Raw genomic sequence first — 11275 nt, 5'->3', positions numbered from 1 at the left:
AAGAGCCTGATCAGAACTTTCTTCCTGCTGCTCGTCTGAAAGCAAGTAGTGGGAGAAGCTAAAGGTCAAGGTCATGCACAATTTTTAAAAGATGCTGTCCAGTTGAAGTCTATTAAGCTATGAATTTTTTATCATTGATAAAAAAAAATAGAAATGTCATAGTTTTTCAATGTAAATTCCTCTCTTGCAAGAGAGCATGGCTATGTATATTGTGTACAAATATTTGTCTAATACCCTTTTTTGAAGTTAATGTAGCCTGCCTTCACTTCTTCTTTTTCTAATATATTAAATGGATGTCTGCACCCTAAATTACAAGTTTGTAGTGCCTTGTTTGGATTGGGTGTATTGTTAGGACTCTTCTGAAGTCTGGAATTCAATCTCAGTAATTTGTGGTTGTTTACTGCGGCCTCAACTACGCTACTTTTGTTTCCGTGCTTCTTCATTCTTGTTTTACTCTTTTGAGTCGACTTCCATCATTTGGGAAGAAAAAACGCACACAGGCATGCTTTTAAAATGTGCGGTCTTTAGTGCTTGATATGTGCCGGATGACTACACAAGGTGTCTTACGCTTAAGTGCATGAAGATCCATCTGTTTGTCTCGTCTGCGTTGAGCCCCATGAGCCGCTCTCCTGCAGGGGAGACAACAAGCTGAGCGCCTAATAAGGAAGGCCAGGCCGGCCAAGGCGCTTTCTCTGTAAATATCCCTAAGGTCTGAGAAAGGGAGGAAGAGGGAAGTGGATGGCTCGCAGCCTTATATGGACAAAGCATTGCTTTTCCCAGGGTTTGCGGCTCTGACCTCCTTTGGCTTGATGCCAATATGCTACACAAACTGCTTCCCGGCGCCACCAAGAGGTGCAACTCCTGTAAGCCTCCAGCTTACCTTTGCAGAATCTTACACCACAAGTACATTGACAAAAGGTTGAAAACTCCCGTTTCATTACAGTCACTTGAAAGCATCATACATACATACTATGATCATCAGTTGGGGATTTGAAGGAAAAAGACTACCTTCCAGCAGCCCGCAGGTAAGTAAAGATTGAGACCCCTGCTCGAAAACAAAGTGATTCCAGAAGACTTCAGGGGGAAGCGCAGCAGCTTGAGAAAAGTAAAGAAAAACATCCTGAAGACAGAAAATAGGTCCCATAAAATCTGATTTGGGTAGTAGATGAGGCCTGAGCTGGACTGCTAAACTTTTCTTTTGCTACTCTGTGATGCCATCACAGAAGGGTACCAGTGATGATAACCATAGAACACAAAAATAACTTTAACAGGGTCCTGCTTCTCCATCCAAAACAGCAGTGTGTTTGCAGTGTGCCTTCAAATGGTACTCACCATTTTGCTTTAATTTAGTTTTATTGTACAATTGCAACCTTCACTTTACATGTTTGGAACAGTCCAAATGTTACTTGGACAACTTGGAAGTCACAGAAATTATTGTTTTCTTAGTTTGGAGGTTCCCGTTTTTATCAAATATTCAAATTAATATTAAAGTGTTGGTGACGCCATGCACTGTACAGGTACACATGATACTAAAAATTTTTTATATAACATTTATTTTTACTTTTTTTGCACTGTTCAGACTTTGATGATAATTAAAAATAATTCAATTATGAGAAAGAAATAGCCATATGTTCTATTAAAATTGTGTCCGCTAAATCCCACTATTTCCAACAATCACATCCAAAACTAAATAAAGAAAGTTGTCTGCAACTTTTCCAAATGTCCCTTTGCCTTCATAAGTCTGCAGTACAGAGGATTCAGTACATTTGTTTGTTCAATAGTGGAATATACAGTCCTTGGTTGGAATGAAGGCGGAAGGTCATTTCAACAACATGATTTAGCTTGGAGAACGGCGTAGTACCCTTCTGGAAATTCTAGAGTGCCAGTATCGTATAAACATTCTGACTGTAACCTGTGCAGTATTCTCCCTCTTTGATTAATAGTAAATATGTCATCATATGATCAAGCTCAATATAGAGTGCTGAAATGGTCTTCGAAAAAGGTCAACATACTTTCTGACTATTTGTGTTGATCCTGTCCTTGCTGTGTTTTGACCTTTACATTAGTGTTCAAAGCCTATTTCTACTTTTGTGTACTTTTCTGTTATCAATACTATACAATACTCTGAAATGTTCAAGTGGTGAGTGCAATAAAATATGTGAACATAGTAGTTCTGTTTGGAATTAACCCTAAAACAGCACAACACTCCCTCATCTACTGTACAACTCTGAAAATTCTCCAATATTTTTTGGAAAAATAATGCCTCTAACCACGGGTGGGTAAACTTGTTGACTCACGGGTCACACTGGGTTAAAAAAATGTGATGAAGAACGACATACTTGCTCACGGTGCAACACATAAATCAGCCACCAAATGCCCGCAAGGCATGCTGGGTAGAACTATGAACAATCAAACATTGGATATCAAGAGTACTCCTGTTTGGGAGTGTATCACAAGGTACCCGGCATGCCTTGCGGCGGGAATATATGAGTGTTTTTTTTTAAATTATTATTATTAATTTTTATTATGGGGTAGTTAGCACGCGAGCCTCACAGCTAAAAGACCTGAGTTCAATTCCACCCTCGGCCATCTCTGTGTGGAGTTTGCATGTTCTCCCCATGCATGCGTGTGTTTTCTCCGGTTTCCTCCCACATTCCAAAAACATGCTAGGTTAATTGGTGACTCCAAATTGTCCATAGGTATGAATGTGAGTGTGAATGGTTGTTTGTCTATATGTGCCCTGTGATTGGCTGGCCACCAGTCCAGGGTGTACCCCACCTTTCGCCCGAAGACAGCTGAGATACGCTCCAGCACCCCAGGATAATGAATGAATGAATGAATGAATAAACTTACCACTTCCACACAGAAAGAGAGAATAACTTTTTTCCACTCAATGATGTCAGACACCATGCAGTGAATCAATGAATGAATGAATGAATGATTTTTTATTATTTAAAATATATAAAGATAGGCGTATAACATCAGGCTTTTGGCCTTCAAGTTGCTATGGAAAGCCTGGCCTCCGATATCTGTCAAAATAAAAAAAATTGCTAGCATGATGAATAAGGTTTTATGATGGAACTCTATTTCCATTATTTTTATCTGATGTTTTAGTAGAGTCTTAAAGAGCTTGGTAACACCAGTGCATGCTTTACTTTGCCAAACTCACAACTAGTCAACTAACCTTTCTGAGTAAATGACACTTTACTTTACCGGCTCCATCTTCTACGGAAAGTCCGTGCCACGTTTATTCGCCGACCTGAAACCAGTTCCAAATGTGAGCTGCATGGACTACGGTCCACTTTGGACTAGTTTCGATTCGTGGGATTTATTTGGTATCCTTTTAAATGATTTTTTAAAAATAGATATAAACCACTTTCAAGGGTTTTTGGAACTTCTACGACTGTCACTGACCATCATCATTGTGGCATATGCGCAATCTTCTTCCTTCTTTTTCTTCCAGGTCACGTGAGAAATATTCCCTCCCTAACAGACCCGGGCAAAGTAAGGATGAAATCAGTATTTTTATCTGACTATTTTTATCAGTATTTTACTACTACAACACAGTATTATCATTCTCCAATTCAGCACATAACTGCCTCTCAGTCAGTATATGCTGTCACGTTTAAGTTCCTACCTATTTTCGTTTTTGGTTCCTACCTAGCTGCATGTAAGTTAATGGGGCAGCACCAATGAGCAGTGAAGAACAACATGTCGTTGCACATTAGAGCAGTGTTTTTCAACCTTTTTTGAGCCACGTTACGTTTTTTTTTTTACGTTGCGGCACACCACTAACCAATATTATTTGCTTCTTTCAACGTTTTCCTGATTAAGGACTAGCCACAGCAGATCCAACAATGTTACTACAAAATATCACCATTACCTCTCACGTGCATCACTAAGTCTATTAGAGGAACGAGGCAATCAGCTACGTGTTGCCACACGGACGAATATTACATTGCTCTGCTAGTCTTTACACCAATGACACGCAGCAATGACGTGATATTTGCAGGAAATTATTAATACCTGTTAATTAAAAAAAAGTGATATTGAATACACTTGTTGAAAATCACTGCATTCGAGGGAGTTACACAGCATTTTGAATGATTGTGATCTTATGCATAATGCTTTGTGACACAAAAGTACACAACGTAAAACTATTATTTGACCTCACTGTATTCGTGTTTTTATCTCAGCCCCATACCACGTTCATAATGATAATCCTTATGCGTCAATTCAGACATCCCCTCCAGACGCCCTCCTCCTCCCCATGTCGACTGACCCTTACACCTTCTCCAGCGACTCTCTCCCCAGTGACCTACGCTTCCTTCCTCCGCTGGCCAACGGCCTCTTAGGATGGAGGGTGTACAACAACGTCTTCCACATGGGAAGGGTGTACAACGGGGAAGGAGGGGAGTGTCACCGTGCGGACGTCCCATGTCCTCTGGCCGTGACGGTTGAGATGGAGGAAGGCGGTCAAGACACCTATAGCCTGGACACCCACACTGGTAGTCACTTTTGGGTTTTCGCTTCTTAAAGTCTTCTTAAAGTGGAACAAATAGTGAAACAACAGAAAGGGGACTCATTGGTAGTATTGTTAATAGCATTAGCATTGTAGTCCAGTGGCTAAAAAACTTATGGCAACTTTAGGTACTAGGTATGCGCTTGATTTGATCAAATAATTGTTATTTTCTATTATTTTAAGATATCATTTTATATTAATGTTTTCCGTTTTCAGTGTGTGTCTGCATTTGGATATAAAAGCAGCTAAAAACAAAAATTAAAATCGAGTGGTTAGCGCGCAGACCTCACAGCTGGGTGACCCGAGTTCAATCCCACCCTCGGCCTTCTCTGTGTGGAGTTTGCATGTTCTCCCTGTGCATGCATGGATTTACTCCGGGTACTCCGGTTTCCTCCCGCATTCCAAAAACATGCTAGGTTAATTGGCGACTCCAAATTGTCCATAGGTATGAATGTGAGTGTGAATGGTTGTTTGTCTATATGTGCCCTGTGATTGGCTGGCCACCAGTCCAGGGTGTACCCCGCCTTTTGCCCGAAGACAGCTGGGATAGGCTCCAACACACCCCGCGACCCTCATGAAGATGAGCAGTAGAAAATGAATGAATGAAAAATTAATGCCATTAAATAGTCATCCTACTTAAAAAAGGGGAGCCATTGACATCCATCCATTTTCTATACCGCTAATCCTCTTATCAGCTGGAGCCTATCCCAGCTGTCTTCGGGCGAGAGGCGGGGTACACCCTGGACTTGTCGCCAGCCAATCACAGGGCACATATAGACAAACAACCATTCACACTCACATTCATACCTATGGACAATTTGGAGTTGCTAATTAACCTAGCATGTTTTTGGAATGTGGGAGGAAACCGGAGTACCCGGAGGAAACCCACACATGCACGGGGAGAACATGCAATCAAACCTGGGGGGGAATCCAGAGGAACTGTTCCCGTCAAAAATATAAATAATATGAATATGAAATATAAATAAATGAATGAAAATATCCCTTAATTATAACAATATCCTAACATACCACCAACAAACTCTTTGTATTCATTTCATTTGAAGCAATACAGTTGTGTTGATGTTTACTGTATGTGAAACAGACTCCATGTTTTGCTTGTGCAGGTGTTTTCTCACACACCCTGACCTCGGCCAGCGCCACAGTCTCGCAGTCTTTTTACTCACACCGCTACTACTCCAACCTGATGGTGATGGAGATTCTCTTGGTGCGCAATGTGACCTCAGAAGCGCCGCTCACAGTCAACCTGGTCACTTCCTTCACCCCTCAGAGCAAAGACATTGATTTTCAGTCTGGGCCTGATTACAAAGGTGGAAGGTGAGTTCCTCCTCAAAAATAGGAATAATGTTTGTCATAGTGTTCTCTGTAGGGTTTATTTTTTTTCAATTTTAGATACATCCAAGGTCAGACGCATACTGCAGAGTTCCCAGAAGGTCCCCGGCCTATGGTTCACCTCATCTGGACCCCCATTCCCTCCACACTGACGTTGCCACCAGAGCGTAGCCGGCATCGCTGGTGCTTCATTGTGGCTGTGGCTGACTCTTTAAATCTCGCTCAGGCTCATTTTGATGAGGGCCTGGAACTGATGGCGACAGGTGACCTGCGTCCTTCTCATGAGAAGGCTTGGCAGGAGCTGTGGCTGCATAGCAAGGTGGATGTAGTGGGGTCAGAGCGCCTCTTGAAGGCTGTCATTGGTTCTATGTTCTACCTCCTTAGTGCCTTCCCCTCCATACATGACACCTCCAGCTCTTTTGGTGGAGTCAGTCCAGGTGGACTATCAAATGGCGGCGAGGGTCAGGATTATTGGGGCCATGCCTTCTGGGACCAGGTAGTAATGATGCCTCTGTAAACTACTTTTCATTCTCAAATCTGACATGGCTCCTCATGGTGATATGATGTAACACCACAGGAGGTTTGGATATACCCCACTGTGGCTTTATTCTACCCAAAGCTGGCCCGAGCTGTGCTGGAGTACAGGGTGCAGACTCTTGATGGTGCTAAATACAATGCACAAAGGCAGGGTTTCAAGGTAGGATGGCACACTGATTATCATAATCCTCTTTCACACGAAGATCCACTGCAAAATAGGCGCATCAGATCCACAACAGACTATCCCGCATTTATACACTTGTGCATTTCAAACAGAAACATTGTTGTGTTCACTTTCATACTACCTCACAGAATCCTGCGATCAAATATTTATATGTATGAGGATATCCACACTCTGTATGGAGTTTGCATGTTCTTCCCGTGGGTTTTCTCTGGATACTCCGGTTTCCTCCCACATTCCAAAAACATGCTAGGTTAATTGGCGACTCCAAATTGTCCATAGGTATGAATGTGAGTGTGAATGGTTGTTTGTCTATATGTGCCCTGTGATTGGCTGGCAACCAGTCCATGGTGTACCCCGCCTCTCGTCCGAAGACAGCTGGGATAGGCTCAAGCACCCCAGCATGAATGAATGAACATCAAGTGGCATAAAGTGAGTCTCGGGTGTTAATGATACTCCATTCCTGGTATTGCAGCATACTCTCACACAGGCACTGTCCCATCCATGTTATGCTACCCCGAAAATGCAAAAATCCAGAATAGGATAGGAGCAGAGTGATAGGTGGAAATCAGAACAGCATAAGATGTATAACAAAACATAAAAATACAATCATAACGTTATACTGTATATGACATCAGATCTAAACATAGTTAGATTTAACTGAGCTTTGCTTTTTTCTTGGCTTTTATCTCCAATGCCACTGTAAAAGGGTATACAAATGGACGCATTTTGACACTGGAACAGATTATTGTTTCATTTGTTAAATGTGTGCGGCTACTGTGACATGAACCTTCTATTCTCTAAACACAGGGGCTGAAGTTTCCATGGGAGAGTGCTGTGACAGGGAGGGAGATGTGCCCTGATGACATTTACGGACAACAAGAGATTCACATCAATGGAGACGTCGCACTTGCCTTTCAGAATTATTACTACCTCACTGAGGTTTGAACCACCGTGCATCATGCATCTCCTCCTGCATTAGAGGTGATAATAACTCAGCTTCCCATTGCAGGACCTGACCATGTTCACTGATGGACGGGGCAGTCAGCTGGTATGGGGAGTGGCTGATTACTGGGTTTCCAGGGTAACCTGGAGCACAGAGGATCATAAGTATAATCTCTTCGGTAAAGACCACTATTAACAAAGAATTGATGACATTACTACTATTTGCTACTAACATGAGGTCTGGCAACTAACGCAACTAACTAGAATATGTCACATTTATGTAAACCAGGGGTCTCAAACTCAATTTACCTGGGGGCCACTGGCGCTAGGGTCTGGGTGAGGCTGGGCCGCATCAGGTTCTCCAAAAAAAAAAAAAAAACGCATTTATTAAAAACAGAAAAATGAATAAACTTTGCTTTGGTTCCGATTTTCTACAAGAAAAGCTCTGATAAAACATTCCACTGTTCTCAAATGTCGTACTTTTTATTTTTCTACACAAAATAAGATGAAAAATAAATAAACAAATCAAGAATAAAGAAAATCAATCAATCAGTAATAAATAAATATAATAATAATAATAAAACGGCAAATAATAAAAACTTAAGAAACCACATATAGTTGGTGGGTAGACAAATTATTTTTTTCAGATTAAAATGAACAAAGCATTATTAGAGCCCTGTAGACATGACAAAACACTACTATAGTCACATTTATACTCTTTATTTACAACATATTGCGCAACTGCAGGGTCTTGAGACACATGCTAACTCGCCAACTAGAGAGCTAGCGACCTAAACGGTAGCCTTCAAGTTATTTCCTTTAAACTTAAATAGCCAAAAACGTACCACTTCCACACGGATAGGGAGGATAACTATTAACAGTTATTTAACCTTTAACATGAACATTAATCAACCGTAATCATTTTTTCTAGGTACATGATACCATACATCATCCATATCAAACTTGCGCGGGCCGCACTAACATTAAACTTTCATATCAAGGCGGGGGCCTCAAACTAGTGGCCTGCGGGCCACATTTGGCCCACGGGCCGCGTGTTTGAGACGCCTGATGTAAACTAATGCTCGTAATGTATTCTGAAACATTAACTTCTGTGTGACTTAGGTGTCATGCCACCTGATGAGTACTACTACAACGTCAACAACTCTGTCTACACAAACACAGTGGCCAAATTTAGGTACTTAATGTTTGTGTAGTTTCCAACTAGTAGTACTTACTACCTGTGAGGCAATAACAGTCATTATTTTTAGTTTGCAGTTTGCTGTGGAATTAGCTGATCTTCTCAGACACCCTGCACCAAAGGAATGGCACGATGTGGCTGAAAACATCCAAATCCCCTTTGACCAACAATCTCTGTACCATCCTGAGTTTGAAGGCTATTCAAAAGGTATTTATTCAACCCTTCTAATCCAGTCTATATACAGTAGAGCATGATGTTGTTTTTCCACCTACTGGCAGGTTATCCAGTCAAACAGGCAGATGCTGTGATGCTGAGTTATCCTCTGGGTCTGGCCATGTCTCCTGAGATTAGAAGAAATGATCTTGAAGCTTATGAGCCAGCCACAGATCCTCATGGACCAGCCATGACTTGGGTAAAACTATCAGGATGTGGATTTGGGTATCATAAAAAGAGCAGAAACATCATATCCATACCTTTATACAATTGACTGATTGACTGAAAGTGATGGTGTATAGCAGGGGTCTCAGACTCAGTTTACCTGGGGGCCACTGGAGCTAGGGTCTGGGCAAGGCTGGGCCGCATCAGGTTTTCCAAAAAAAAAACACATTTATTAAAAACAGAAAAATATACAAACTTTTTCAGTGCTTTGGTTCCGATTTTTTACAATAAAAGCTCTGATAAAACATTCCATTGTTCTCACATATCTTAATTTTTATTTTTCTGCACAAAATAAGATGAAAAATAAATAAACAAATCAAGAATAAAGAAAATCAATTATTCAGTAATAAATAAATATAATAATAATAAAACGGCAAATAATAAAAACTTAAGAAACCACATATAGTTGGTGGGTAGACAAATTATTTTTTTCAGGTTAAAATGAACAAAGCATTATTAGAGCCCTGTAGACATGACAAAACACGACTATAGTCACATTTATACTCTTTTTATTTACAACATATTGCACAACTGCAGGGTCTTGAGACACATGCTAACTCGCAAACTAGAGAGCTAGCGACCTAAACGGTAGCCTTCAAGTTATTTCCTTTAAACTTAAATAGCCAAAAACGTACCACTTCCACACGGATAGGGAGGATAACTATTAACAGTTATTTAACCTTTAACATGAACATTAATCAAATGTACTAATTTTTCCTGGGTACATGATACCCTACAGCATCCATATCAAACTTGCGCGGGCCGCAAGGAAGGAAATCGTACCATTTTCTCTGCAATGAGAGAAAAAAACACCTATGAAACAGTTTGCTCTTCGCCATGTACAAAAAGAGATTCTATCTTCAATAATCAGGGCATGTTTGCGATTGGATGGCTGGAGCTGGGGGAGGCAGAGAAAGCGCAACGTTTACTTGACAAGTGCTTCAAAAACATCCAAGGACCTTTCCAGGTATCTTTCCGACACATTCATTACACTTATTACACTTAGCGTCCTCAATATCAACTGGATATTGAGGGAATATGTGGCGGTCTTTCAGGTATGGAGCGAGTCATCAGACGGCTCTGGTGCAGTCAACTTTCTCACTGGTATGGGAGGGTTCTTGCAAGCTGTGGTGTTTGGTTACACTGGCTTCAGGTGAGTGATCTGTCATCCACCTCTAATCAAATACGCCAATACAAATATATTTTATTTTTAGAGTTCAGAAGGAATGCCTGGCCTTCTCCCCACTACTTCCAAATAACCTGAGCGAGCTTTGCATTCGTGGAGTCAGCTACCTGGGCCAGGAGATGGACTGGCTCTTCAGGAAAGATGAGGTTTGCATCATACTGAGGGAGCAGGAATGCGGTGCGAGGTTTGCTAAGACAGCGTACGATCTGCAGGTGATCCTCAAGGCATCAGGGACTAAAATCCCTTTAACCCCAGGTAAAAAAAACTCACTGAAAACACACTAAATTTTATTGTATAAAACAAGTATTTCAGGATCCAGTGCCCTGCGATTGGCTGGTGACCAATCCAGGGTGTACCCCGCCTCTTGCCCAAAGACCACTGGGATAGGCTCCAGCATACCCGCGACCCTAGTGAGGATAAGCGGCATAGAAAATAGATGGATGGAATGTTAATTGTTTTTTTTCACTGCAAGCCATTAAGAATAGCCTGATATAGTAACAAACTACTTGGAACACTTTCATGTGACTTAATCATGTAATAATAGTGAAAAGTATGAAAAGTATTAATACTTGTCTTCAAGCGATGTATTGTCACATAATTCATTTATATCCTTTATATGTTCAGGGATTCCAGTAACTTTTCCTCGAGAACCTGGATTTGTTTGCAAACTTGAACCGTCGTCTTTCTGCTGGCCTTTGTGAAAGACGAACTGGACTTTCCCGATCACTACATGCACCCAATCAAATACTCCAATTGTCAATCATTTGTAAATAAACTTCACATACTTGAAACTAGGGCAATAAAAATAATTAATTACTGTACAGCAAATTACTGTCAAAAGAGACTGTGCTGGTATAATAAAAATATGAAATGAATGTGTGCTATTTTATTTACTTGTCAATTAAATACATTGATGTG

General features: G+C 41.0%; 1 protein-coding gene across 2 annotated transcripts; it reads left to right on the top strand.

Annotated features, from left to right (window-relative positions):
* Nucleotides 1–3271: 3271 nt before the first annotated feature.
* On the top strand, nucleotides 3272–11198 carry pgghg (protein-glucosylgalactosylhydroxylysine glucosidase). 2 transcript variants are annotated; one of them, XM_078789076.1, is made up of 15 exons: nucleotides 3272–3335; nucleotides 3464–3504; nucleotides 4241–4508; nucleotides 5647–5857; nucleotides 5933–6368; nucleotides 6450–6569; nucleotides 7401–7532; nucleotides 7603–7714; nucleotides 8658–8730; nucleotides 8804–8940; nucleotides 9012–9145; nucleotides 10043–10138; nucleotides 10227–10324; nucleotides 10386–10612; nucleotides 10982–11198. In XM_078789076.1, exons 1-15 carry the CDS (start codon nucleotides 3287–3289, stop codon nucleotides 11056–11058), a joined length of 2211 nt encoding a protein of 736 aa, XP_078645202.1. In that variant the 5' UTR covers nucleotides 3272–3286; the 3' UTR covers nucleotides 11059–11198. The 2 variants fall into 2 exon arrangements, with proteins under 2 accessions (XP_078645202.1, XP_057931527.2); XM_058075544.2 differs by lacking the exons at nucleotides 3272–3335; nucleotides 3464–3504 and adding an exon at nucleotides 3686–3928.
* Nucleotides 11199–11275: the final 77 nt, after the last annotated feature.

The sequence above is a fragment of the Doryrhamphus excisus genome, linkage group LG1 (assembly GCF_037039965.1).
Source record: "Doryrhamphus excisus strain RoL-2023G ecotype Guam linkage group LG1, RoL_Dexc_Guam_v1.1, whole genome shotgun sequence".
NCBI lineage: Eukaryota > Metazoa > Chordata > Actinopteri > Syngnathiformes > Syngnathidae > Doryrhamphus > Doryrhamphus excisus.
The sequence above is the reverse complement of the archived record's forward strand: the minus strand, read 5'-3'. Positions and strand labels throughout refer to the sequence as shown.